This window comes from Vanacampus margaritifer, chromosome 17 (genome assembly GCF_051991255.1).
Source record: "Vanacampus margaritifer isolate UIUO_Vmar chromosome 17, RoL_Vmar_1.0, whole genome shotgun sequence".
NCBI classification, from domain to species: domain Eukaryota; kingdom Metazoa; phylum Chordata; class Actinopteri; order Syngnathiformes; family Syngnathidae; genus Vanacampus; species Vanacampus margaritifer.
In genome coordinates, this window is record NC_135448.1 from 4,039,813 (window position 1) to 4,063,340 (window position 23,528).

At 40.5% G+C, this 23,528-nt stretch overlaps 1 protein-coding gene across 4 annotated transcripts in view; it reads right to left on the reverse strand.

Moving 5' to 3' along the window:
* Positions 1-15,839, reverse strand: part of phf14 (PHD finger protein 14) — a 175,502-nt gene extending 159,663 nt beyond the window's left edge. For all 4 annotated transcript variants that reach the window (XM_077548430.1, XM_077548428.1, XM_077548429.1 and 1 more), the window contains exons 1-3: positions 15,742-15,839; positions 13,764-13,874; positions 11,186-11,952 (exon numbers count right to left, since the gene is read on the reverse strand). In XM_077548430.1, coding sequence (XP_077404556.1) covers positions 11,186-11,952; positions 13,764-13,874; position 15,742 — 879 coding nt within the window. In that variant the 5' untranslated portion in view covers positions 15,743-15,839. The remainder of the gene's footprint in view (positions 1-11,185; positions 11,953-13,763; positions 13,875-15,741) is intronic.
* Between the last annotated feature and the right edge of the window lie 7,689 nt (positions 15,840-23,528).

Sequence of the window (23,528 nt, forward strand, 5' to 3'; positions counted from 1 at the left end):
TGCCTAGCAGAAAAAATGTGGATCTAAAGGGGTTAATTTAGTTTTTAAAATTTTATTTTATTGTGTATTCTACAGGCTGTCCATATAGTCGAGATTCAGAGTTGAAAATACAAATAGTATTACATATTTCATAAATAAATGTGATGAAATCAACACTTTTAACTCTTTTACTGCCAAAAACATTAAATGACGTTTAGTAAAAACCTACGCCAAGGACGTTAAAATACATTCTCAAATTTTTTTTTTTTTTTTTTGGGGAAACGGGTGGAGGAAAGCCTTGGCCAGCTGTGGTGAACGTTTCAAGCAGATCTAGTTAGCCTAATGACTATTTTTGGCCCCTAGATGGCAGAAATGACTCTCTTTTGACAAGATTGGGTAGGCGTCAGGAGAAGACGTGAGGCGGAGCTGGAGGGAACAATGGCTGGGGAAGGGAAGAGAAAATGGCGACCGGTTGCAAGCAGCTCACGCTCGAGCAGTTTTTTCAAAGACGAAAAGCATCGACCAACGCTAAAGAGCACATTGATGACGACGATGATCATCATCGATGATGATGATGGTGACTCCGAGGTTGGAAGCATTGACGCGGCAGTAGAAGACGTGAGGCGGAGCTAGATGGCTGAAGAAGCGAACAATGGTGACCGGTTGCAAGCAGCTCACACTTGGGAATTTTTTTCAAAGACGAAAGGCATCGACCAACGCTAAAGAGCACATTAATGACGACGATGATAATCATCGATGATGATGATGGTGACTCCGAGGTTGACGCCAAAGTTGGAAGCGCTGACGCGGCGGCTATGACGACGTCATAAAGGTTCACGGGCTAGCGATGCTAACACCGAAAAACGCGAAGTCCAATGCATATTTATCGGAGTAGTGGGTACAGTCTGCTATTTGCTATTCTCCGGAAAAAAAGGCCGTCAAGAAAGTGTAACGTCTGCACGCGAAACGGACAATCGAAGTGAAACGTATCCGTTGTGCAAATCCTGCTCCGTCTCCTTGCACGCAGGGCAGTGTTACAAAAAGAAAAACTGTATTTGAAACATCCACATAATTGTAAATAGTACCACAGTTGCACACATTTGTAAATAGTTTGCGAAATTGTTTTGTCAAATTGTTACACTTGAATGGAAATAAACGTATTTTGCAATCTAAAAACACTTATTCATTGTTGGTGGTGGTGTATTACAGAAGTAAAGCACTATTTAGGTGTTTGTGGCATCATTCATGGACAAAAAGAAGTGTAGAATTCACTATAGTGCATGAAATAACATCGTTTCACAAAAAGCTCTTTTTCTCCGCTTTTTGTTTCAAAACAGAGCATTTCGGTGAAACTAACCATTTTCTATTGTTGATTACTGAAGAACGGAATAAGGTAGAAACAAACTTTTTTTTCTGATGAAAGATGAGAGTTCAATATTTCATTTGGTAGTATGTGTGTTTCCATAGTCCAAACACAACATTTTCTGTGGACCTTGAAAGATCAGTCAAAATGCTTAAATCGGCTGGCACTGGCGACATCCCGTTTCTGAAAACGTCTGGCAGTCAAAGAGTTAACATATTATATGCAATAGTTTACACATATTTTATTATGACTGTAGGAATCATTTTCTTTTATTACTTATCAAAGTTATCTTATTGGTGAATAATTTGTCAAAAACAATACACGTGTGACTGACTACAGGTGTAGATTAAAAAATAGATATAAAAAAAAGAAAACAATAAATTGACCAAATTATGATGTGAGTTATCAGACCAAGCCAGTGATATACAGGGACAGTGCTGGTTTTGGCAGGGCCACCACAATTTCTCGGAATCTTGAAAAGACTTAACGTAGAACCCTGCATTATTTTCAGTTTTGTGACAATACAACTTGAAAAAATGACCATATTTCTTATCAAAGGGTCGCGCTACCTGTTAAATTGTCGGGCTACCTCAATTTTCCATGTTAGGAGCCCGGCTGGATTCTTAGCCTGGCTGATTACATCTCAGGCCTGAGACAAAGGGTGCAGGGTGAAGAGGAAGTAATGGAATTGGGCCTAGGTCATGGTTACCTGCAAATATATCAGCTTTGTGTTCAACTATTCAAGCCCAGATTTCACACTAAGTACATTTGTGATAAAACCGAATAATAGATCATTATTTCAATTTCAGGATGCAAACTTTTTATTTTTTTTGCTAGTTTACCGTGAGGTTTTTCTTATGCAAAATAAGTGCCTTGGCTCCACAGGTTGGAAAACAACTCTCAGATCAAATTACAATTAGACAATTATAATATTAAATTACTAAAAAAGTCTTAGTTGATGATAGATGAAAGATATATAGCGTTCTTACAAGGCCCTCAAAGCGCTTTACATTTAAATTGACTACTGATGACAGCATCAGGAGCTACTGGGGGATCAGTATCTTGCTCAAGAATACTTTGAAGTCACACTGGCCTGGGATAGAAGTTCCCACGCTCTGCACGGGAGACATCCACTCTACCACTGATCTACACCGCCCCAACAACTGGATGTATCGCTACTGAAATTTCGACAGCGCGCTGGAAAATTTTAAAGTTTCTCCTTCACAGGAAATAAGGATAAGATAATAAGGATTCTGAAGCTTGGACGCATGCGCGAGATGCTGTGACTATCGCGAGACCTACAGCAAGACCGGGAAACCCCAACATGGCGGCGCCCTGCTGCTAAGATAGAATTAGCTCTATTATACTAAACTAATCCAAATTTAACCATCATATATCTTGCCTTTCTTTTTTTCCCCTCTCTTTTTCATCCGACAGATTTGGAATACCACCCAACGTGGAGGACCTCGTACGCTTCATCGACGCATATTTTTACAGCTGCGCGATGGAGAATCCTTCCGTCGAGAAACTGTCGAGAAAACCTTCGAAAAAAGAGGAAAAATGATTCAGCGACGGACACGGAGAACCTAGCCACTACGGAGGTTTCGGTCAGTATGCTGGAGTCCATAAATCAAAAATTAGAGGTCCTCTCCCTAATCAGCGAGGACGTCAAAGAATTAAAGGTAAGTATGGAATTCTTCAGCCAACAAGTAAGTGATCTCCAACGAGACAATGCCGAGTTACACTCTACACTCGTGACTGTTTCAGCCGAGTTAGAAACCGTTAAAAAGGAAAATAAAACGCTAAAAGAAACTGTTCTGGATATTCAATCCCGTAGCATGCGGGAGAATTTAATATTCTCAGGAATATCCGAGAATACCTCTGACAATCCAGAGGTTGAGATAAAAAAAATTATGACGACGTCGTTAAGAATTCCTCAGGAGTCGGTAAATAACATCTCTTTTCACCGGGTACATCGGCTTGGAGCCCCTAGGGGCAACAGACCCCGTCCTATTATCGCCAAGTTTGAGCATTTTAAACAGAAAGAATTTGTTAAAAGTAAAGGACGGAAGCTTAAAGGGTCCTCATTTGGAATGAACGACCAATTCCTGAGAGAGATTAATGAGCGGCGAAAGGTACGGTTTCCTATAATGAAACAAAATAGGCAGGAGGGTAAACGGACTGCGATGGTCGTCGATAAACTATACATCGATGGCCAACTATTCCGGAACCCCAACTCCACTCCCTGGCTGTTCTAAATGGCATTGGTGGAACTAAACTTTGTTTGATTATTAGATGTATACATATACTGTATATGTGGTTATAAAACCTTAAATATGAATACTCATTATGTTTAGGCGATATTATAAACATATTATTAAATACATAACTATATCTAAAGTATATTTAAACAAAAAATCTCACTTAGGTTACCAGTTATTGGTGTATTTTTATGTTTAATCCCCCATTAACTTCCTTTACTTTTACCTCCCTACCTGTTTTTTCACTGTTATATTTACTTACTCGTCACCTCATATTTTACACAAATTACATAAACCACCTAACCACTTTGATTCTATCCTATAACATACTAATATTGACAAATGGCCTATGCAGATATATACACAGGACTGAGTCTATATTGTTTGTATGCATAAATTAGTTCTGGTTTCCTGGAATGTTTGTGGCGCTCGCTCAGAAGCAAAAAGAATAAAAACTTTAGACCATCTCTTAAAATTAAAAGCAGATATTTGCCTCCTACAAGAAACCCACCTACAAAAATCTGAAGAAAAATTACTTATTGATAAGAATTTTAGCCAAGCGTACTCTGCCCCTTATAACAGTAGACAAAGAGGAGTCTGTATACTCACACATAAGAATTTACTCTTTACTTTAAATAATACAATAACAGACCCAGAGGGCCGATACATTATTATTCAGGTGACTATATTTAATAAAATATATACACTTGGTAATTTATATGCCCCTAATAATGATGATCCGGCCTTTTTCCATGAATATTTCTCTCAGCTGTTTGATTTAGCAGCGAACTCTACTATTATTATTGGAGGAGACTTTAACACAGTCTTAAATCCATTAATTGACCGTTCTAATAATACAACATGTAGGCGATTACAATCTACTAAAGTAATAGGGGAATATATGGATGACTTTGGCCTCGTCGACAGCTGGAGACTTAAAAACAGAAAAAAGAGAAGGAATTTACCTTCTTTTCCGCTGTGCACCAGTCTTTTTCAAGAATTTATTATTTTCTTACAAATAACTCTATTGCTGATAAAACTGTTACAAAAATACATCCTATTATTATTAGCGACCATGCACCAGTCTCCCTTTCCCTACAAGTTGATTATACCTTTAAACCACCACCGACATGGCGGTTTAACATCTCACTGCTAAACAACGCAGAGTTTGACAAAATTATAAGAAAAGAATGGGCAGACTTTTTGGAAATAAATGACTCTCCAGACCTATCGCCATCTCTTCTCTGGGAAACTGGGAAAGCAGTAATTAGAGGTAAAATTATATCATATTCATCTTATAAAAAGAAACAGGATCAAAAATCTGAAAAAGACTTGGAAGATAAAATTAAACAACTGATGGATGAGTACGCAATAAACCCAAATAACCAAATATGGACTGACTTACAAAATACAAAAATACAGTTAGACGATATGCTAACTAAAAAGACAGAATTTATAATACAACAATTGAGATATAACAACTTTGAATATAATAACAAATCAGGTAAATTTCTTGCAAACCAACTTCAACGCAATCGGGAAAAGTCTCTTATAACGGCTATTAAAGGGACAACTGGTGAATGCACACAATCACCAGAAGAAATTAATCACATTTTTTATAACTATTATCGTAACCTATACTTAGAAACTAACAAGCCTAACCCTGAGCATATTGAGGCATTCCTCAGTATCTTAAATATACCTCAGTTAACTACTGAATATAAAGACATGTTAGATGCGCCACTTACTATAAACGAGTTGTACAGTGCTCTAGATAGTATGCCTAATGGAAAAGCACCTGGCCCGGATGGTTATCCGGCTATATTTTTTAAGCACTTCTGGTTAATGCTTGCTCCACTATTCTTAAGAGTAGTAACAGAAATTAAAACTAAGGGTTACATACGCCCACACATGAATACAGCAGCACTTAAACTTTTATTAAAGCCAGAAAAAGACCCCACCCTTCCATCAAGTTACCGTCCGATTTCACTAATTAACACTGATATTAAAATTATCACTAAGGCTTTCACATCTAGACTAGAAACAGTAATCTCGACAATTATTCATAGCGACCAAACAGGCTTTATTAAAGATCGGCACTCTACTAATAATATTAGGAGACTCTTTAACTTTATTAGCATGTCACAGCGGCATGATGAAAAGGCAGTTATTATATCATTGGATGCAGAAAAAGCTTTCGACAAAGTTAACTGGTCCTTCCTCTTTGCTGTTTTAAATAAATTTGGCTTTGGGAAATCATTTATCCACTGGGTATCAGTATTATATGATTCTCCAAAAGCTACAGTTACTACTAATGGGATTATATCTCAGAGCTTTACTTTACAGAGAGGCACAAGACAGGGATGCCCACTATCCCCTTTATTATTTGCAATATTTATTGAGCCACTTGCATTAGCCATACGCCAGGAAAGAAGGATTCAAGGAATTCACTCTGGGGTAACAGAACATAAAATTAATCTATATGCCGATGACATCTTACTTTATTTAGAAAAGCCGGCTACTTCGCTAGGGGAAGTATTTAACTTAATAACTAAATTCTCACAGTTATCAGATTATTCTATTAACTGGACAAAATCTCTACCTATTACAGAAAATTCATGGAACCCTGCAAGCCAGGACCCACACTACTCATTTCCTATAGGTAATTTAAAATACTTAGGCATAAAAATCTCAACTAAATTAACTGATTTAATTCATTTAAACTTTTCTCCACTTCTGGATAACATTTATAGTGACTTGGAGCGCTGGAATAATCTTCCTATTTCTCTAATAGGACGAATAGCCACCATTAAAATGAAAGTTTTACCCAAAATAAACTTTTTTCTCAATGATTCCATTTAAACCTACGGCTAAATGGTTCCAGTTGTTGGACTCAGCCGTTACAAAATTTTACTGGAATAAAAAAAAAGCAAAGATTAGTCTATCTACTCTTCAGAAAAGTAAATCCAAAGGTGGTCTAGAGGCACCAAATTTTATGTACTACTAAATAGCTAACCAGCTAAAATATATCGTTCTATGGGCACAACCCAACAGAGACACTAACTGTTGGTTGGAACTAGAACAGAAGGATTGTAATAACCTCAGACTTCGAGATTTACTCTTTATTACAACATCGATTAAGCGTCATAATTGTTTTAAAAACCCAATGATTTCCGCCACCGTAACTGCCTGGTGGAAGGCACTAGAATTGACAAAAGCCCAAGTGGAGCCCTGTGGGCTTTCTCCCCTATGGCATAACCCCGACTTTCAACTTAACAACCAACCGTTTCATTTAGGTGTGTGGGAGCAGAAAGGAATTACACATCTCCACCATCTCTTCTCAGATAATATGTTTATATCATATACATCCTTGCTCCAAAAATACAATATAAAAAACGGAAATTTTTTACATTATCTACAAGTTAAAAATATGACAAAGAAAAAAATTCCAACACTTCGGGGTACGCTCCAACCGCCTGTTTTAGCTAAAGATATTAACAAGCTTTCTCCGACAACAACAAAAAAACTTTCAAAAATATATAAGTTACTTTCATATACTGATAAAATGTCTTTACCCATCTCGAAATGGGAGACAGACTTGTCTATAGCACCGGAACCTGACTTTTGGATTCAAATTTGTGAAAACGCATTTAAAATGACAAAACACACAAATGTACAACTTATCCAATATAAAATTATTCACAGAACATACATTACTCAATATATGATGAAGAAAATTTTTTAACCTAATTGTGGTAACTTAATTCTGTCTGTTAGCGAGAGCCACTACATCGTGATAACTTACATTGATGTTTCTGCATTTGGCAATTTATTATTATATTATATTATTAGTATGGGATTTTTTTTTAACTCTTTGACTGCCAGACGTTTTCAGAAACGGGTTGTCGCCAGTGCCAGCCGATTTAAGCATTTTGACTGATCTTTCAAGGTCCACAGAAAATGTTGTGTTTGGACTATGGAAACACACATACTACCAAATGAAAGATTGGACTCTCATCTTTCATCAGAAAAAAGTTTGTTTCTACCTTATTCCGTTCTTCAGTAATCAACAATAGAAAATGGTTACTTTCACCGAAATTCTCTGTTTTGAAACAAAAAGCGGAGAAAAATAGCTTTTTGTGCAACGATGTTATTTCATGCACTCTAGTGAATTGTACACTTCTTTTTGTCCATGAATGATGCCACAAACACCTAAATAGTGCTTTACTTCTGTAAAACGTTTTCACCAACAATGAAAAAGTGTTTTTAGTTTGCAAATTACGTTTATTTCCATTCAACAGTGTAACAATTTGACAAAACAATTTCGCAAACTATTTACACATGTATGCAACTGTGGTACTACTTACAATTATGTGGATGTTTCAAATACAGTTTTTCTTTTTGCAACGCTCTCCTGCGTGCAAGGAGACGCCGCTGGACTCACAACAGTTTACTTTCACTTTCGCATTTGTCCGTTTCGCGTGCAAACGTTACACTTTCTTGACGGCCTTTTTTTCCGGGGAATAAATAGCAAGTAGCAGACTGTACACACTCCTCCGATGAATATGCATTGGACTCGGGGCACTCTTCGTCGTCCGATTGAACGTCCGCCTGAGCGTCCGCCTGAGCGTGCTCGCTTGTGCTCCGTGTTTTCCGGTGTCAGCATCGCTCGCCCGTGAACCTTTATAACGTCGTCATAGTCGCCGCGTCAGCGCTTCCAACTTCGGAGTCACCATCATCATCATAGATGATGATCATCGTCGTCATCAATGTGCTCTTTATCGTTGGTCGATGCCTTTGAAAAAAACGTCTCGACCGTGAGCTGCTTGCAAGCGGCCGCCATTATGGCTTCTTCAGCCAATGTCCCCTCAACACTCTAGCCCCGCCTCACGTCTTCTACTGACGCCCACCCAATCTTGTCAAAAGAGAGTCATCGCTGTCCTCTCGGGGCCAAAAATAGTCATTAGGCACACGAGACCTGCTGGAAACTTTCGGGACAGCTCCGCAAGCCTTCCCAGCAACCGTTTCAAAAAAAAAAAAATGGGAGGACGTCTTTTAACGTCTTTGGCGCTCCTCCGTAGGTTTTTGCAGAACGTCATTTAACGTCTTTGGCAGTAAAAGAGTTAATGGGCTTTAGGTGAACTGATGAATACACACACGCACACACGCACGCACGCACATGCACATGCTCACCCACATACAAAAAAATATATATATATATATATATGTGTGTATATGTATATATATGTATATATATATTTTAAAAAAAAAAAACATTTTTATTAATTTTTTATTTATTTATTTGTTTGTTTTTTAAAAAAAGGAGAGCAATGATGATGTCAAATCGAATGAACAATACTGAGCTCTCCTGGAAAAAAAAAAAAAGAAAAAAAAATAATCATTCATGTACAAAAAGAAGTGTAGAATTCACTAGAGTGCATGAAATAACATCGTTTCACAAAAAGCTCTTTTTCTCCGCTTTTTGTTTCAAAACAGAGCATTTCGGTGAAACTAACCATTTTCCATTGTTGATTACTGAAGAACGGAATAAGGTAGAAACAAACTTTTTTTTCTGATGAAAGATGAGAGTTCAATCTTTCATTTGGTAGTATGTGTGTTTCCATAGTCCAAACACAACATTTTATGTGGACCTTGAAAGATCAGTCAAAATGCTTAAATCAGCTGGCACTGGCGACATCCCGTTTCTGAAAACGTCTGGCAGTCAAAGAGTTAATATATTATATGCAATAGTCTACACATATTTTATTATGACTGTAGGAATCATTTTCTTTTATTACTTATCAAAGTTATCTTATTGGTGAATAATTTGTCAAAAACAATACACGTGTGACCGACTACAGGTGTAGATTAAAAAATAGATATTAAAAAAAGAAAAAAAAAAACAATAAATTGACCAAATTATGATGTGAGTTATCAGACCAAGCCAGTGATATACAGGGACAGTGCTGGTTTTGGCAGGGCCACCACAATTTCTCGGAATCCTGAAAAGACTTAACGTAGAACCCTGCATTATTTTCAGTTTTGTGACAATACAACTTGAAAAAATGACCATATTTCTTATCAAAGGGTCGCGCTACCTGTTAAATTGTCGGGCTATCTCAATTTTCCATGTTAGGAGCCCGGCTGGCTTCTTAGCCTGGCTGATTAAATATCAGGCCTGAGACAAAGGGTGCAGGGTGAAGAGGAAGTAATGGAATTGGGCCTAGGTCATGGTTACCTGCAAATATATCAGCTTTGTGTTCAACTATTCAAGCCCAGATTTCGCACTAAGTACATTTGTGATAAAACCGAATAATAGATCATTATTTCAATTTCAGGATGCAAACTTTTTATTTTTGTTTGCTAGTTTACCGTGAGGTTTTTCTTATGCAAAATAAGTGCCTTGGCTCCACAGGTTGGAAAACAACTCTCAGATCAAATTACAATTAGACAATTATAATATTAAATTACTAAGAAAGTCTTAGTTGATGATAGATGAAAGATATATAGCGTTCTTACAAGGCCCTCAAAGCGCTTTACATTTAAATTGACTACTGATGACAGCATCAGGAGCTACTGGGGGATCAGTATCTTGCTCAAGAATACTTTGAAGTCACACTGGCCTGGGATAGAAGTTCCCACGCTCTGCGCGGGAGACATCCACTCTACCACTGATCTACGCCGCCCCAACAACTGGATGTATCGCTATTGAAATTTCGACAGCGCGCTGGAAAATTTTAAAGTTTCTCCTTCACAGGAAATAAGGGTGTGGTGAATTTAACACTCAAGGTAGTGCTATTCAGGTTACACCCAACATCCAACCCAACACTCAAGGAAATTTACTCTGACTGTGTAACTTTTTATCCTAACAGTGTTAAAATAACACTGCTTACTGCATATTTGATCAAACACTGGAAATTTAACACTGACCGATTTGCTGTGTACCTTAAAACAAAAGATACGGGACTCCAAATATGGTCCAATGGTCCAAAATTTTGTGTGCAATTCCTGCATCCCAAAAGTGGCCGTGTCACACAGACTTTAAAGGGCCATAAATCAAAAAAAACGTTTGAGCTAGGTGGCTGAAACTTCATATTCTTTTTTTGACATGTGAAGGCACTAATGGAATAAAAATCAGGGAAATTGATGAGGTGTAACTGGGGAGGCTCTGGTGATTTGTGTGAAATTGTGAATATAAACAAAATGACCCTATAGTCTTTACAATTTGAAAACTTTTTTTGGTATAAAAGATATCACACACAATTGTTTCCCAAATAAGCCTTTTTTCCGAGCCCCCCAAAAATTATTTTTTTCTTTTTTGGGGCGGGGGCCAAAAAAAGAAAAAAATAATTTTTCTGAAACCCCTCATCCGATTTTCAAAATTCTTGATACGTTTTACTCAGGTTGAAGCAACCATCCTAACAAGACTTTTCTTTTTGACTGTAAGTTTTTTTAAATCTTGTCAGATAATTCTAATCAATCATATCAATCACCCTCTATGTCATCTAAAAATATAGCGGGTTAAAGGGTACAAATACCTCTTTAAAGTAATGAAAAGACAGAATAAGCAAGGTACGCTTACCTCATTTCCTTTTCCTTGGGACATGCTATCATTGGTTAACTCTTCATCAAAAGCATTGGTACTCTTAGCCTTTTTCTTGGGTATCTTCACCTCCTTGTCACTCTCACTGCTACTGTTGTTTTCGTCACCATATTCCTCATCATCCTCATCCTCCCCATCCTCATTCTCATCGTCATCATCATTATCATCCTTGTCATCATCGTCGTCATCATCATCATCATCAGCAGCATTATCACCATCTGCACTGGCACCATCTCCTTCCTCTGTGCCCCCTCCTTTTTGGGAGGCTGCCTTGCCTTTCTTCTTCCCCGCTGTAGGCCTCCAATCATTGTCATCCTCACTATCATAGTCATCCATCTCATTCAGCTCCTCCATGGTTGTAAAGTCAAGCAGTGGACGGTTCCTGCGAAAGTTCCATTTTTTGGGCTCAGTCTCAAACACATCAACATTATCACTGCCAGGCCCAGATGTCAAGGTCGGGACACTACCAGCCTCTACACTGGAATCAGGCTCCAAATCCTTCTTGTTCTTTCGTCTGCCTTTGGGTGGCATGACAATAGGGGTGTCTTTGGTAGAGGCATCTGAGGAGCTCTGCTGTTTCAACCTTTCTTCATCTTCAGCCAGGCTGTCCTCAACAGTCAAATCTTTGGGCTCTTCTTCATCTGTACCATCATCTAAGGAACCCACATTGTCTGAGTCACTTTCGGAACCTGCAGCACTTGGTTTAGAACCTTCCTCATCACTGCCGGTGCCTGTTCCATCTGATCCTATTAGAATAGACGACAAATTGAAAATTAGACATCTAAAGTTTGAAATTTTGGTTCTACAATGTTTATGCCACTTCTGATTGGTGAGCTTAGGCGTAAAGAGTTTTTCCTGCATTCAAAATTTGGAGGTGGCCGCTTCCAGCTAATGTTCGTGCCACCTCCAGCCAGAGCGACTGATATCGTGTTGAGCTGGCCAGCAACGTATTTTAACTACAGTTGCAACGCTGCGCCAATATGGAGGCGCTATATCAACAGCAGTGCACCGGAAAGACCTGAAGCAACAACCGAAGAAGAAACAGATCATGGAACAACCGTTGCACACGCATTTCCTGGTTGCACTTAACTAAGCTTAACTAGTGTGCCAGAAGAGGGCAGTCAGTAAACGACACACTATACATGTTTAAAATAGATTAAATAAAAACATCAACTTTTCAGCGGTTAAATGATCCAAATCATAGCTTCGTCCGTTGGTACCCGCTAGTTTTAAATTAAAGTTTGGTAGCCGGTTACATACTAGCAGAGGTGGGCATCATCATTGACTGGAATTGATGATTGATGGAAGTGCCCACCTTTTGGCGTGTGCTTCAGCACTTTCAGCGAATGGTTGGTATGTGAAGCCTCACAAAAATACACATATTAAGAAGGACCGTGTGTACTCACCACGATTGACAGAAGTAATTCAGCTTCACTCGGTGCTCAATCTGTGCATTTTTCAAGGCTTCCCATTATCAAGCATTCGCTGAAAGTGCTTAAGCACACACCAAAAGGTGGGCAGTGTCACCAATCATCAATTCCAGTCAATGGCAAAGTCCACCTCTGGTTGCTAGCCAACCAACCAACAGCAGGTTTATTCTTTATTTTTATTCATTGACAGACATACCAACAACTAGAATAGAGGATGGAAGTCTCGTAGATGATTTGGTATTGTAAACAGAAGTGACTACTTGGACCATTGATTGTAATAAAAAACAAAACAAAAACATTGATATCACACTCATCATTCTTTTTAATGAATACCATCTTTTATAGATTGATAGAAAGCTTACATTGTTTAGATATTTGCAATTATTAACAGTTAATTGATGGATTTTTTCCTGTCTGAGTTTGAAATGTTCGACAGAATTTGAATGCAGCTGCAGTTTGGCTCGCTGAACGCTGCCGTTTGTTTACGCTCCCATTAGTGGCTAGTTGCTAACGCGCGGCCGCATACTTGTGTCGTATCAAATGACAGACTAATTAACAGACTAATTAACTTTCTTAGCGTCTTTAATTAGCAATTTAATCTAATTTGGCTACGTGTTGATGTTGCAATTCAACAGTCACGTGAGGACGAGTCAAGCTGGCCGCCTCAACTGCCAGCCGTGTGCCATGCCGGGACGCAGGTACGATGACGTCATCAACATGCACTATGCAGTGATGTCTTCAACATGTGCTACCGCGGGGTAGAGTCAAAATCTCTACCTTTTTTATATTTATTATATTATAATTTATACCTTATATTGAATATACTGTTTATATCGCCCAGCCCTACGTCTAACCCAAAATATCGCTATTGTGCCTAATGCTTATTCATCCACGACAGAAAGGCATCTACAGAGCAGAAGGTTCAGAGGCAGTTTTGAGAGAAACACAAAGTCTAAAAAAAACTATGTCGATTATTTACTCAACTGTTGGCGATTTTGACAATCAAATTTATTATGACTAGTTGTCTTATGTTGACAGTCAGCCCTAATGTTATAATACTGTACAATAATGTGCAAGATGGCATTCAAAGAGAGTGAAATAAACCGATAATAAAAGCTAATGCATACCTGAGGCATCTCCAACTTCAAAGTCACTGTCATCTGAGCTGTTATAATCCAAGGCATCGAGTAGAGACGCAGCCAGGGGTTTCACCTGACGGCGCTTTAAACCACGGTCCACTGATGGCATGGGCATGAAACAGTCGCAGAAAACATAGTTACCAGCATTTCACTTTTTTACAATTGCAGGTTTACAAAAAACTATTGATAGGAAACAAACAAAAACTGTCCAAGATAACATTCCGTGGTCTCTTTAAATCAATAAACAATCAGCCTGCGAGTGCTCAAACCATATGCTGGTCACTGCATCAAATTGGTCTGCATGACTGTCGTCCCAGAAGGAAGCCTCTTATAAAGATGTACAAGTAAGCCCACAAACAATACTGAAGACACGCATATTAAGGGCATGGATTACTGTAAACATGTCCTGTGGTCTGATGAGATCAAAATAAACGTATTTGGCCGAGATGTTGTCAAGTGTGTCTTGCCTAAAGTCAAGCATAGTAGAGGGGGCGTCATGGCCTGGGGCTGCAAAAAGTACGGCTGATATTGGGGAGCTACAGTTCATTCAGGGGAACCATGAGAATGATCACATCCCTATGGAAACTGGGTTGTGCCATTTTGTAGGGGTGTCTGAATGTCCAGAGAGAGAAAAAAATGTAGTGCACTCAAAATTACCCGAAATCACCCTGGAGTGAATATCGATGGTAACAGGGAAATATAGACCACAATGCATTGTGAGCAGGAAAACAAGAGGAAGCGATGCAAAGCGGTGGTCACGTGATATGCGACGAGGGGCAAGTAGTTACCTGTCTGTCCGAATCGCCAAATAGAAGGGAAGCTGCCGTGAAAACTCACCTGTGTACACTCAGGGTCAATACATTGATATGATATTTAAAAAAGTAAATAAATGAGGGCTTTGGACACTGTATAGTGTAGATAATGTGCACTTCATTTTTCATTTGTTGGAATATGAAGCATTGTTTGGGAAAAGTCATAGAAGTAACCGATTCAATTTAATTCAGTATACTATTTGCTCATTAATTTGAACATGGATGGCGAATACAAATTTTAGGTGCAAGTCTACAGGTTCACAGGGGGTACCAGATGCCCAAAATAAGATGTACATGGGAACAACAAAATAACCTCTTAAGCATTGGCAGAGCACATTCAGTTAATTATATATTTGTTGTATTAGCCTAAATTAACCTCTGCTGCTCATCCCACAATGCATGTTCCTTTAAAATGTGGCACCATTTAAAAGGGTAACAATAAGCAGGTCTTCTAATAGAATTTGATTTATTGCCAAGGTACAACGAATAAATAATATACCAAATAATCATGTCCTTTCTGTGCTATGTGTACATTTTCAGCAACACTATGTTCACGTCTTAAAATTAGATTTTGGTTAGTCTAATTAGTTACAGTCCAGTAACTGAAATGCCACTAATTTATTTTAACGAGCATCATGTATGCATACTGTCGTCTGTATCCTACAGACAGAAACAGAGATCAGCTAACGCTACACATTTTAGCCTTCGTTATTCGCACAGACCTGGTAACATTGGCATTATCGTGCACGGTAAACCGACCAAGAACATCCATGACAATTTGCACTATTACTATAGTTATTCCTTCCCTGTGCTGTTGTAATTCACATTATGAAACAATCAGGTTACCTTAGCTAACCACAACTTAGCCAGCATTAGCAACTGTCGTTGACGGTTTGACAAGTTACGATTAGAGTAATGAATAGAACGAGGCACAATTCACGTATGTACATGTATAATGGTCGCTAGAAAACGTAACGTGGGACAATGTTGCTTCGGTGAACACCAACGGCAGCAGTAAAGAGCAGCATCCAGTTGTTAGCCGGCTAACTGCTAATTCAAACAAATGCAGTTAGAGATGGCTAATCGTGTCTTTAAAAATGTAACGGGCGTAGGTAATTGCAGATAAACTATTGCAGAGTGCAAGACTCACTTACTTTGTATTGACCGTTTTTATTTCTAAATAAACGGAGGCAGGTCTCCTTTTAGCAGAAAGCATGGACAATGGCAAACACAGAAGTGACGTATGTGTAGTGGCTGGTACTGTTGCCATAGGGACTGCCCAGCTCACGTCACGGCGGAGTTCTGATTCAGTAATAAAGAACGAAAAACAATAATAAACCTATAAAATATGAATATGAAAACCGAAGCAAACATTTTATTTTTTAAATAATAATATAAATAGATATACAGTAATATATTATTCTATTTTATGTGACGTCATGCACTAGAGCTCGCCCTTTCTAAAATGATTTACTCAAATGGCTCAATTTTGGCATACCAATAATTTACTTAGAAATACGGCATTGTTATTCCTGTTAATTAATCTAACACTGTATTAAATTCAACTTCTACATCTCTGCTGGAATCATTATGCTATTTAAAAGGTCGAAGGATCTGACTATCTATTTGTTTCAATAAAAACTGAAACCGGTGAGATCTGTTTCTCTTGAAGAGTGAAAACGCATCAGTAATTCTAATTTACGCACATTGTTTCAGAGACATTCCACCAATTTTATCACACCGCAGTGAGGTTGTCTCGTCTGGGCTTTTACTGTCTTGTCATTTCCTGTTTTATCTTGAAAATTCTGACTCTCCTTTCGTTTCAGGTCACTTGCCCTTCCTCATGTGGTGTCAGTGTCAACCCCGATTCCTGATTATGTCCACCTGTTTCCCATTACTCTCATGTTTTAAATGGTCTGCGTCTCTCCTGTCTTGTGCCAAAGTGTTTTCGTAGAGTCGCTCTATCCAGTCACAGTTGTAGTACTCAGCCTTGTTGTCCTGTCTTGTGTGTGAACTTTTGTTTGTAACTTTGTACAGCCACAGTATAGTTTTAGTTTAGGAGTGAATTTGTTTTGTTTGTAGATTAGACATCCTCCCTTTTGGAGCGCCTTTAGTTTAACATTTTATAGCCTTTGTTTTTCCCTCTAAATGAGGAGTTTTATGTTTAGTAAATATCTGCCTTGGTGCCAAACTTCTATCTCTGCGCCTGAGTCCTGAATCTGCCACGCCTTGTCAGTACACTTTGGCCAGTATGGACCCAGCAGAGAGGGAGCAAATGGCCGCAGCGCTGCGAGCTCGGGAAGCCCGTCTCTCCCAGCAAGAGGGATTTCAGACAGCCATGGCAGTGCAAATGGACGAGATCACAGCTCAGGTACGGGCCATCTGGATCACCTGCGTCGCACCACTAGCCCTCCTGCCGTGCCAGATAACAAAGCAGCCACGCCGATTCCGCCCGTGCCGTATGCTGATCGAGGATCAAGCTAGCCTCCCCTGAGCGATTCTCTGGGGAGCCAGGACAATGCAAGGAATTTCTGACTGACTGTGACATTCATTTTGAGCATTCCCCCCAGGCCTTTCTCACAGATCGATCCCGGGTGGCCTTCATGATTTCCCACCTGACTGGGAGCTCTCCCAGAGCCTGGGCCATGGCAGAGTGGGGACGCAATTCCCCACTCTGCGGCTCCGTCACGGATTTACGAGCCGCCCTTCAGAGGGTCTTTGATCCAGCCTGTTCAGACTAGGAAAAGGCCCGGCAGCTAAGCAGCCTGAAACAAGGAAAATACACTGTGAGTGACTACGCCATCCGCTTCCGCATCTCTCGTCTGTGCTTTTACTGCGGGAACCAAAATTACCTCGTGGCCGCCTGCCCAGCCAAAAAGTCCTAAGCAGTGAGTCAAGTTACAACTCCGGAGTCGGCCCCACGAAAACTCACACCAGTAAAAAATCATTCACCGCACCACTTCTACAGACCTCCATGCCCTGATAGACTCTGGAGCAGATGAGAGCCTGATAGACTGGGGGCTTGTGAGACATTTTAGTGCCAAGACTGAGTCGCTAATTAAGGCTAGGGCACTAAATGGTAGTGAGTTATTCACCATTACACATCACAGAACCCATCTAGCTCCATGTTGGCAAACATAAGGAGCACCTAGCTTTTCATGCGTTTCAGTCTCCTTCACAGACTGGTCCTGGGTCAGCCATGGTTGCGTGAACACAACCCCTATGTGAACTGGTTGACTGGTGAAGTTCTGGGATGGTGAAAGGATTGTGTGAGCCATGGGGTTGGTTCACCAATGCAGGAGGCGGACATTACAACTGTTAATCATATTTTTGTTAATTCCCTCACAGACTCTGAATACCCAGATCTAAGCATCGTTCCTCCTTGCTATCATCACCTCCAGGAGATATTCAACAAGACCAAAGCCATGTCGCTCCCACCGCATCGTACCTATGACTTTGCCATAGAGGTGATTCCAGGTTCCACCATTCCCAAGGGCCGCCTATATTCTGTTACAAGACCAGAGAAGGCGGCCCTGAAGAAATACATTGAAACTTCTCTAAAGGCTGGATTGATTCGTCCTTTGTCATCACCAGTGGGAGCGGGTTTCTTTTTTGTGGGGACAAAGGATGGTTCCTTACGGCCTTGTATCGACTATAGCCTCCTTAATGACATTACAATCAAAAAAACATTACTCCCTCCCTCATGTCGTCCTTCTTGAAAATCATTAAGATCTTACGCAATGCATACCATCTCATTAGGATCAGGGAGGATCAGGGAGGGGGATGAATGGAAAACAGGGTTTAATACACCTAGTAGCCATTACAAATACCTAGTCATGCCCTTCGGTCTCATTAATGCTCCTACTGTTTTCCAGGCCATGATTAATGAAGTTTTGAGAGACTTTCTGGACCAGTTTGTGTATGTTTATTTAGACGACATACTTATATACTCGTCAGACCTAGCCATGTTTCCAAGGTTCTAAAAAGACTGCTTAAGAACAAACTTTATGTCAAGGCAGAGAAAAGTGTTTTTCATGCCAAAACCATCACCTTCCTGGGCTTTGTCATAGCCCCTGGGAAGGTACAGATGGATCCGGCTAAAAGTAGCGCCGCAAGGGAGTGGCCCACACCTGTTAGCCTCAAGGTTCAGCAGTTCCTTGGGTTTGCTAACTTTTACAGGCACTTCATCAGAGTTCAGCGCAATAGCTGCCCCTCTGCATGCCCTTGCCTCTCCTCTGGTGCGGTTCAGCTGGTCCCCGGAGGCGGAAGCTGCATTCCAACCTTTCAAACAACGCTTTGTCACAGCACCAATCCTCACAATGCCAGATCGACAGCGGCAAGTTGTTGTGGAAGTGGATGCTTCCAATGAGGGGATTGGAGCCGTGCTGTCTCAGCATGCAGAGAAGGATGGAAAGATGCATCACTGTGCCTTCTTGTCACGACGGCTATCCAAGGCAGAGTGTAACTATGATGTAGGGGACAGAGAGCTTCTGGCTGTCAAAATTACCTTGGAAGAATGGAGGCACTGGCTTGAGGGGGCGAAGCATCTGTTTGTGGTCTGGACCAATCAGAAGAGCCTAGAATACATAAGCAAAGCCAAGAGACTCAACCCAGGTCATTTGGGTGCTGTTCTTTAATCGTTTTTCCTTCTCTCTCACTTGCAGGCTGGGGTCTCGTAACGTCAAGCCCTGTCACGTCTCTACGACCCCAAGCCTGTTGCTAAGGAACCAGAGACCATTCTTCCGCCAAACTGTGTGATTGGAGCCATGACATGGCAAATCGAGAAGGACGTTAAACAAGAAAACGGTGAGGCACCTCCACCTAACGGATGCCCGCTTAATAGACTATTTTTCCCAGTGCCGCTACGCCCACAGGTGATCCATTGGGCCCACACCTCACTCCTTTCCTCTCATCTGGGAGTCCGACAGACAATGTACGCCATCTCCCGGCGATTCTGGTGGCCTTCCATAGAGCCGGAGGTCCGAGAGTACATCGAGGCCTGCTCGGTGTGTGCCCGAAATAAGTCATCCACCAGATCACGCATGGGCCTGCTGCAGCCCATTCCTTCCAGACCATGGGCAGAAATATCCCTGGACTTTGTCACAGGACTTCTCCCGAGGTAAAACACAGTTCTCACTGTAGTCGACAGATTATCTAAAATGGTCAGATTCATAGCCTCTCCTAAGCTTCCCTCAGCCAAGGTCATGATTAACCACGTCTTTCGAGTTCATGGGTTCCATAGAGACATTGTGTTGGACCTGGGGCCCCAGTTTGTGTCCCGCTTCTGGAGGGAGTTTTGCCGCCTAATCGGAGCCAAAGCCAGCCTAACCTCAGGTTACCACCCTGACGCTAAGGGCCAGTCAGAGCGCCTCAACCAACAGTTGAAGACCTCAGTTGGGGGGGTGTACTGTCACACCGCGGTGAACTTGTCTTGTCTGGGCTTTTACTGTCTTGTCATTTACTATTTTATCTTGAAAATGCTGACTCTCCTTTCATTTCAGGTCACTTGCCCTTCCTCATGTGGTGTCAGTGTCATTCCTGATTATGTCCACCTGTTTCCCATAACCCTCATGTGTTCAATGGTCTGCGTCTCCCCTGTCTTGTGCCAAAGTGTTTTCGTCAGTCGCTCTAGCCAGTCACAGTTGTAGTCCTCAGCCTTGTTGTCCTGTCTTCTATGTGAACTTTTGTTTGTAACTTTGTATAGTTTTAGTTTAGGAGTGACTTTGTTTTGTTTGGAGATAAGACATCCTCCCTTTTGGACCGCCTTTAGTTTAACAATTTATAGCCTTTGTTTTTCCCTCTAAATGAGGAGTTTTATGTTTAATAAATATCTGCCTAGGTGCACACTGGCAGCCACGTTTCCGTCAGCCTGCCCCAGGGCAGCTGTGGCTACTTTAGTAGCTTACTGCCACCACAGTGTGAGTGCATGAATAATGTATTGTTGTAATGGAGGATTCTTACCATTTACGTGTTCATGCCGTTGATTAATAATACATACAATGAGATCAGTGAATTCAGGCATTTTCTTTACATTTATTCACGACATCGCGGACAGGAGATGATGCGCCATCTTGTTTCTCTCACTGTCCCGTTCCTTCCCCCCGCCTGTGGCTAATATCCTTTGTCCTCCAAAAGGTTACCTCCCAGAGTCACATGACTACGCCCCCATTGGCTACAATGATGTCTCAATACATTTGGTCAACAACGCTCCCCCCTCTGTCCTGCAGGAGAATCAACACCCTTTAAACATTTGAATTGTCACATCAAAGCTATACTGAGTAAATCAAAGAAATTTTGTCCAATTCTAAATAGTTATAACTAAATCCAAACAGTTATAATTAAATTGAAACAGAGTATTTCTTACAGTATCCATTCCTCTGTAAAGCATCTTTGTGAGAAAAATGCTATATAAATCCAATGCATTATTATTATTAAACAGAAATGAACAAATTAAAAACAGTTTCACAGCAACAAATTATCATTACATTTAACAGAAGACAAAAGTCACCTGTTCCCTGCGCTCACTACAGATCACAATGTCATCTGCAAACATAGTCCATGGAGATTCCTGTCTAACCTTGTCTGTCCGTCACACCTACAGCACACCTCACCACCTCACAGTCCTCCGTACATCTCCTGCACCACTTGAACATACTTCTCTGCCACTTCAGACTTCCTCATACAAAACCACAGTTCCTCTCTGGGCACCGTGTCATAAGCTTTCTGCAGATCTACAAAGACACAATGCAGCTCCCTCTGACTTTCTATGTACTTCTCTATCAACATCCTCAAAGCAAATACTGCATCTGTGGTATATATTTGTTGAAACTATACTGCTGCTCACAAATTTTCACCTCTGCCCTCAGTCTAGCTTCAACTATTCATTCCTATAGCTTTATTGTGTGGCTCATCAGCTTTATTCCTCTGTAGTTGCCACAGCTCTGGACATCTCCCTTGTTCTTAAAAATGGGCACCAGCACACTTCCTTCCATTCCTCAGGCATCTTCTCACTATCTAAGGTCCTATTGAACAACCCAGTAGGAAATCCTACTGCTGTACTATTTTCTTTCTTTGATTATTGTCACATATTTATAAATATCGGTAGAGAGGCGGCTATGCGTTTATGTGTACCTGCCTTTAAAACAGAGTTGTCAAGCTGTCTCGTATTTTATTTTTATTTTTTTAAATACTGGTGCGAAAAAGAAAAAAAAGATATTGAGCCGTTTCTGATGCTGAAACATCGAGGTACGATACTAGTACCAGTATCCCAAGCAACACTAGAAGGCTGGTATCGATGGAACCTCGACCAGGTCCTAAAATCCATCGCTGAAGTTACCAGCAAGGGAATCATGGACAGTCGATGCACACCACCTACAGCTAAGGCCATTCACTTTGGAAAGACAAAGGCCAGAGAAATAGCCAATGAACAGCTCCACGGGTTTGCTCTCGTCGGCCCGAGATTGGGTCATGGCAGCTGTCCTGGAGAGGCAGCTGAAAATTCCACCACACATCTCCCAGTCCAAATTGAGACCTGACATCACCTTGGTTTCAGAAGCCACAAGGCAGCTAATTTTATTGGAGCTATTGGAGAGAATGGAGGAGAATCAAGAAAGCCCACCACAGGGTTACAAACCAGAATCTAGTGATAGCAAAATTAGAACTGTGTTTTGGTACGTACCGGAACCCAGGTGGAACTTGTGATTTGAATTGCGTTCCCAAATCTGTCTCAGAATCATGATGTCACGTGCCTTTCGCTTTCCATTACACCCCCAAACGTCACATTGTTTCAGCAAGTGCCTTATCTCAAATTAAATAGAATCCGACCATTGCACTATTATAAAATGTCTTAAATCTGAAATAAATCCAAACTAAGTATACTTCGTATGTAAAATTGCCCTGCTGATTCATCGCCCTACATGATAAAATGTCAACATCCTCTTGTTCGCTTTGAACGGGGCGGTTGGTTTAGTGGTAACGCACCCGCACAATGGGCTAAGAAGAAGTTCCTAGGTTCAATTCCCGCTACGGATGTCATGTTTTTGTATGTCATTCTTTTTCCTCTCTAATACTATGTCAAACCTTGATGTCCTGTCACAAAAAAAAAAGCCTTGAAATGTAGCCTGTTGAAATGTAGTTTTTGATTAAATGTGATAGCACTGGGGGTTTCATCAAAGCATTTAAGTCATGTTGAGAGGCAAAATTAAAAACAAACCAAGTATGAGCAACAAAAAGCTCATTTGTACTTCTATACTTATTTTTGACCAGGTAGGGGTTATTCAGTTTTTGTTTCCCATGATATTATTTCTCTCTCTTATGGCATCCATTAAAATTGCCAGTTGTGTAAATTAGGTGATGACAGACAGCCAATAGTTAGTTAGTTTCCTTATTGGGGAGCTGGCAACGCTGATCTACTGTTTGATTGTAATATTTTACACTTGGCCACCAGATGTCGCTGTGGGGAGATGTTTCGGATGTTCCAAAGGATCAATTCTTTTTGTGAATCAATCGTTTCAAAATTCCATTTTTGCCATCCCTACTAATTACAGGAGACGTGAACTATAGAATCTACTTACGTGGACGAATAAGACACAAGAACACAAACAAGCTGTCAGTAAGTAGACAGCTTCACGCGGGAGCCTGGCAATGGCAACTAGAAGCAATATCCCGGCAACCAGCTTCACTCACTCCAGCGCTTATGAACCTGACTAATGATGATGTCAATCAGGTGTGCGCTGGAAACTCCACCCATCTACACGCCCTTGTGACTGAAAGAAACAAACCAGATTTACAAGCACCATGGATCAGAACACACGCGCTGGGTGCCACCTCATCATAAAGTAAACTGAATTTAGTGGAATATTCAGCTAGTTACACACACTGTAAAGTACAAACAAGATACAAACAAGATGTGGCAACACATAATTGTTCTAGAAAAAGTTCA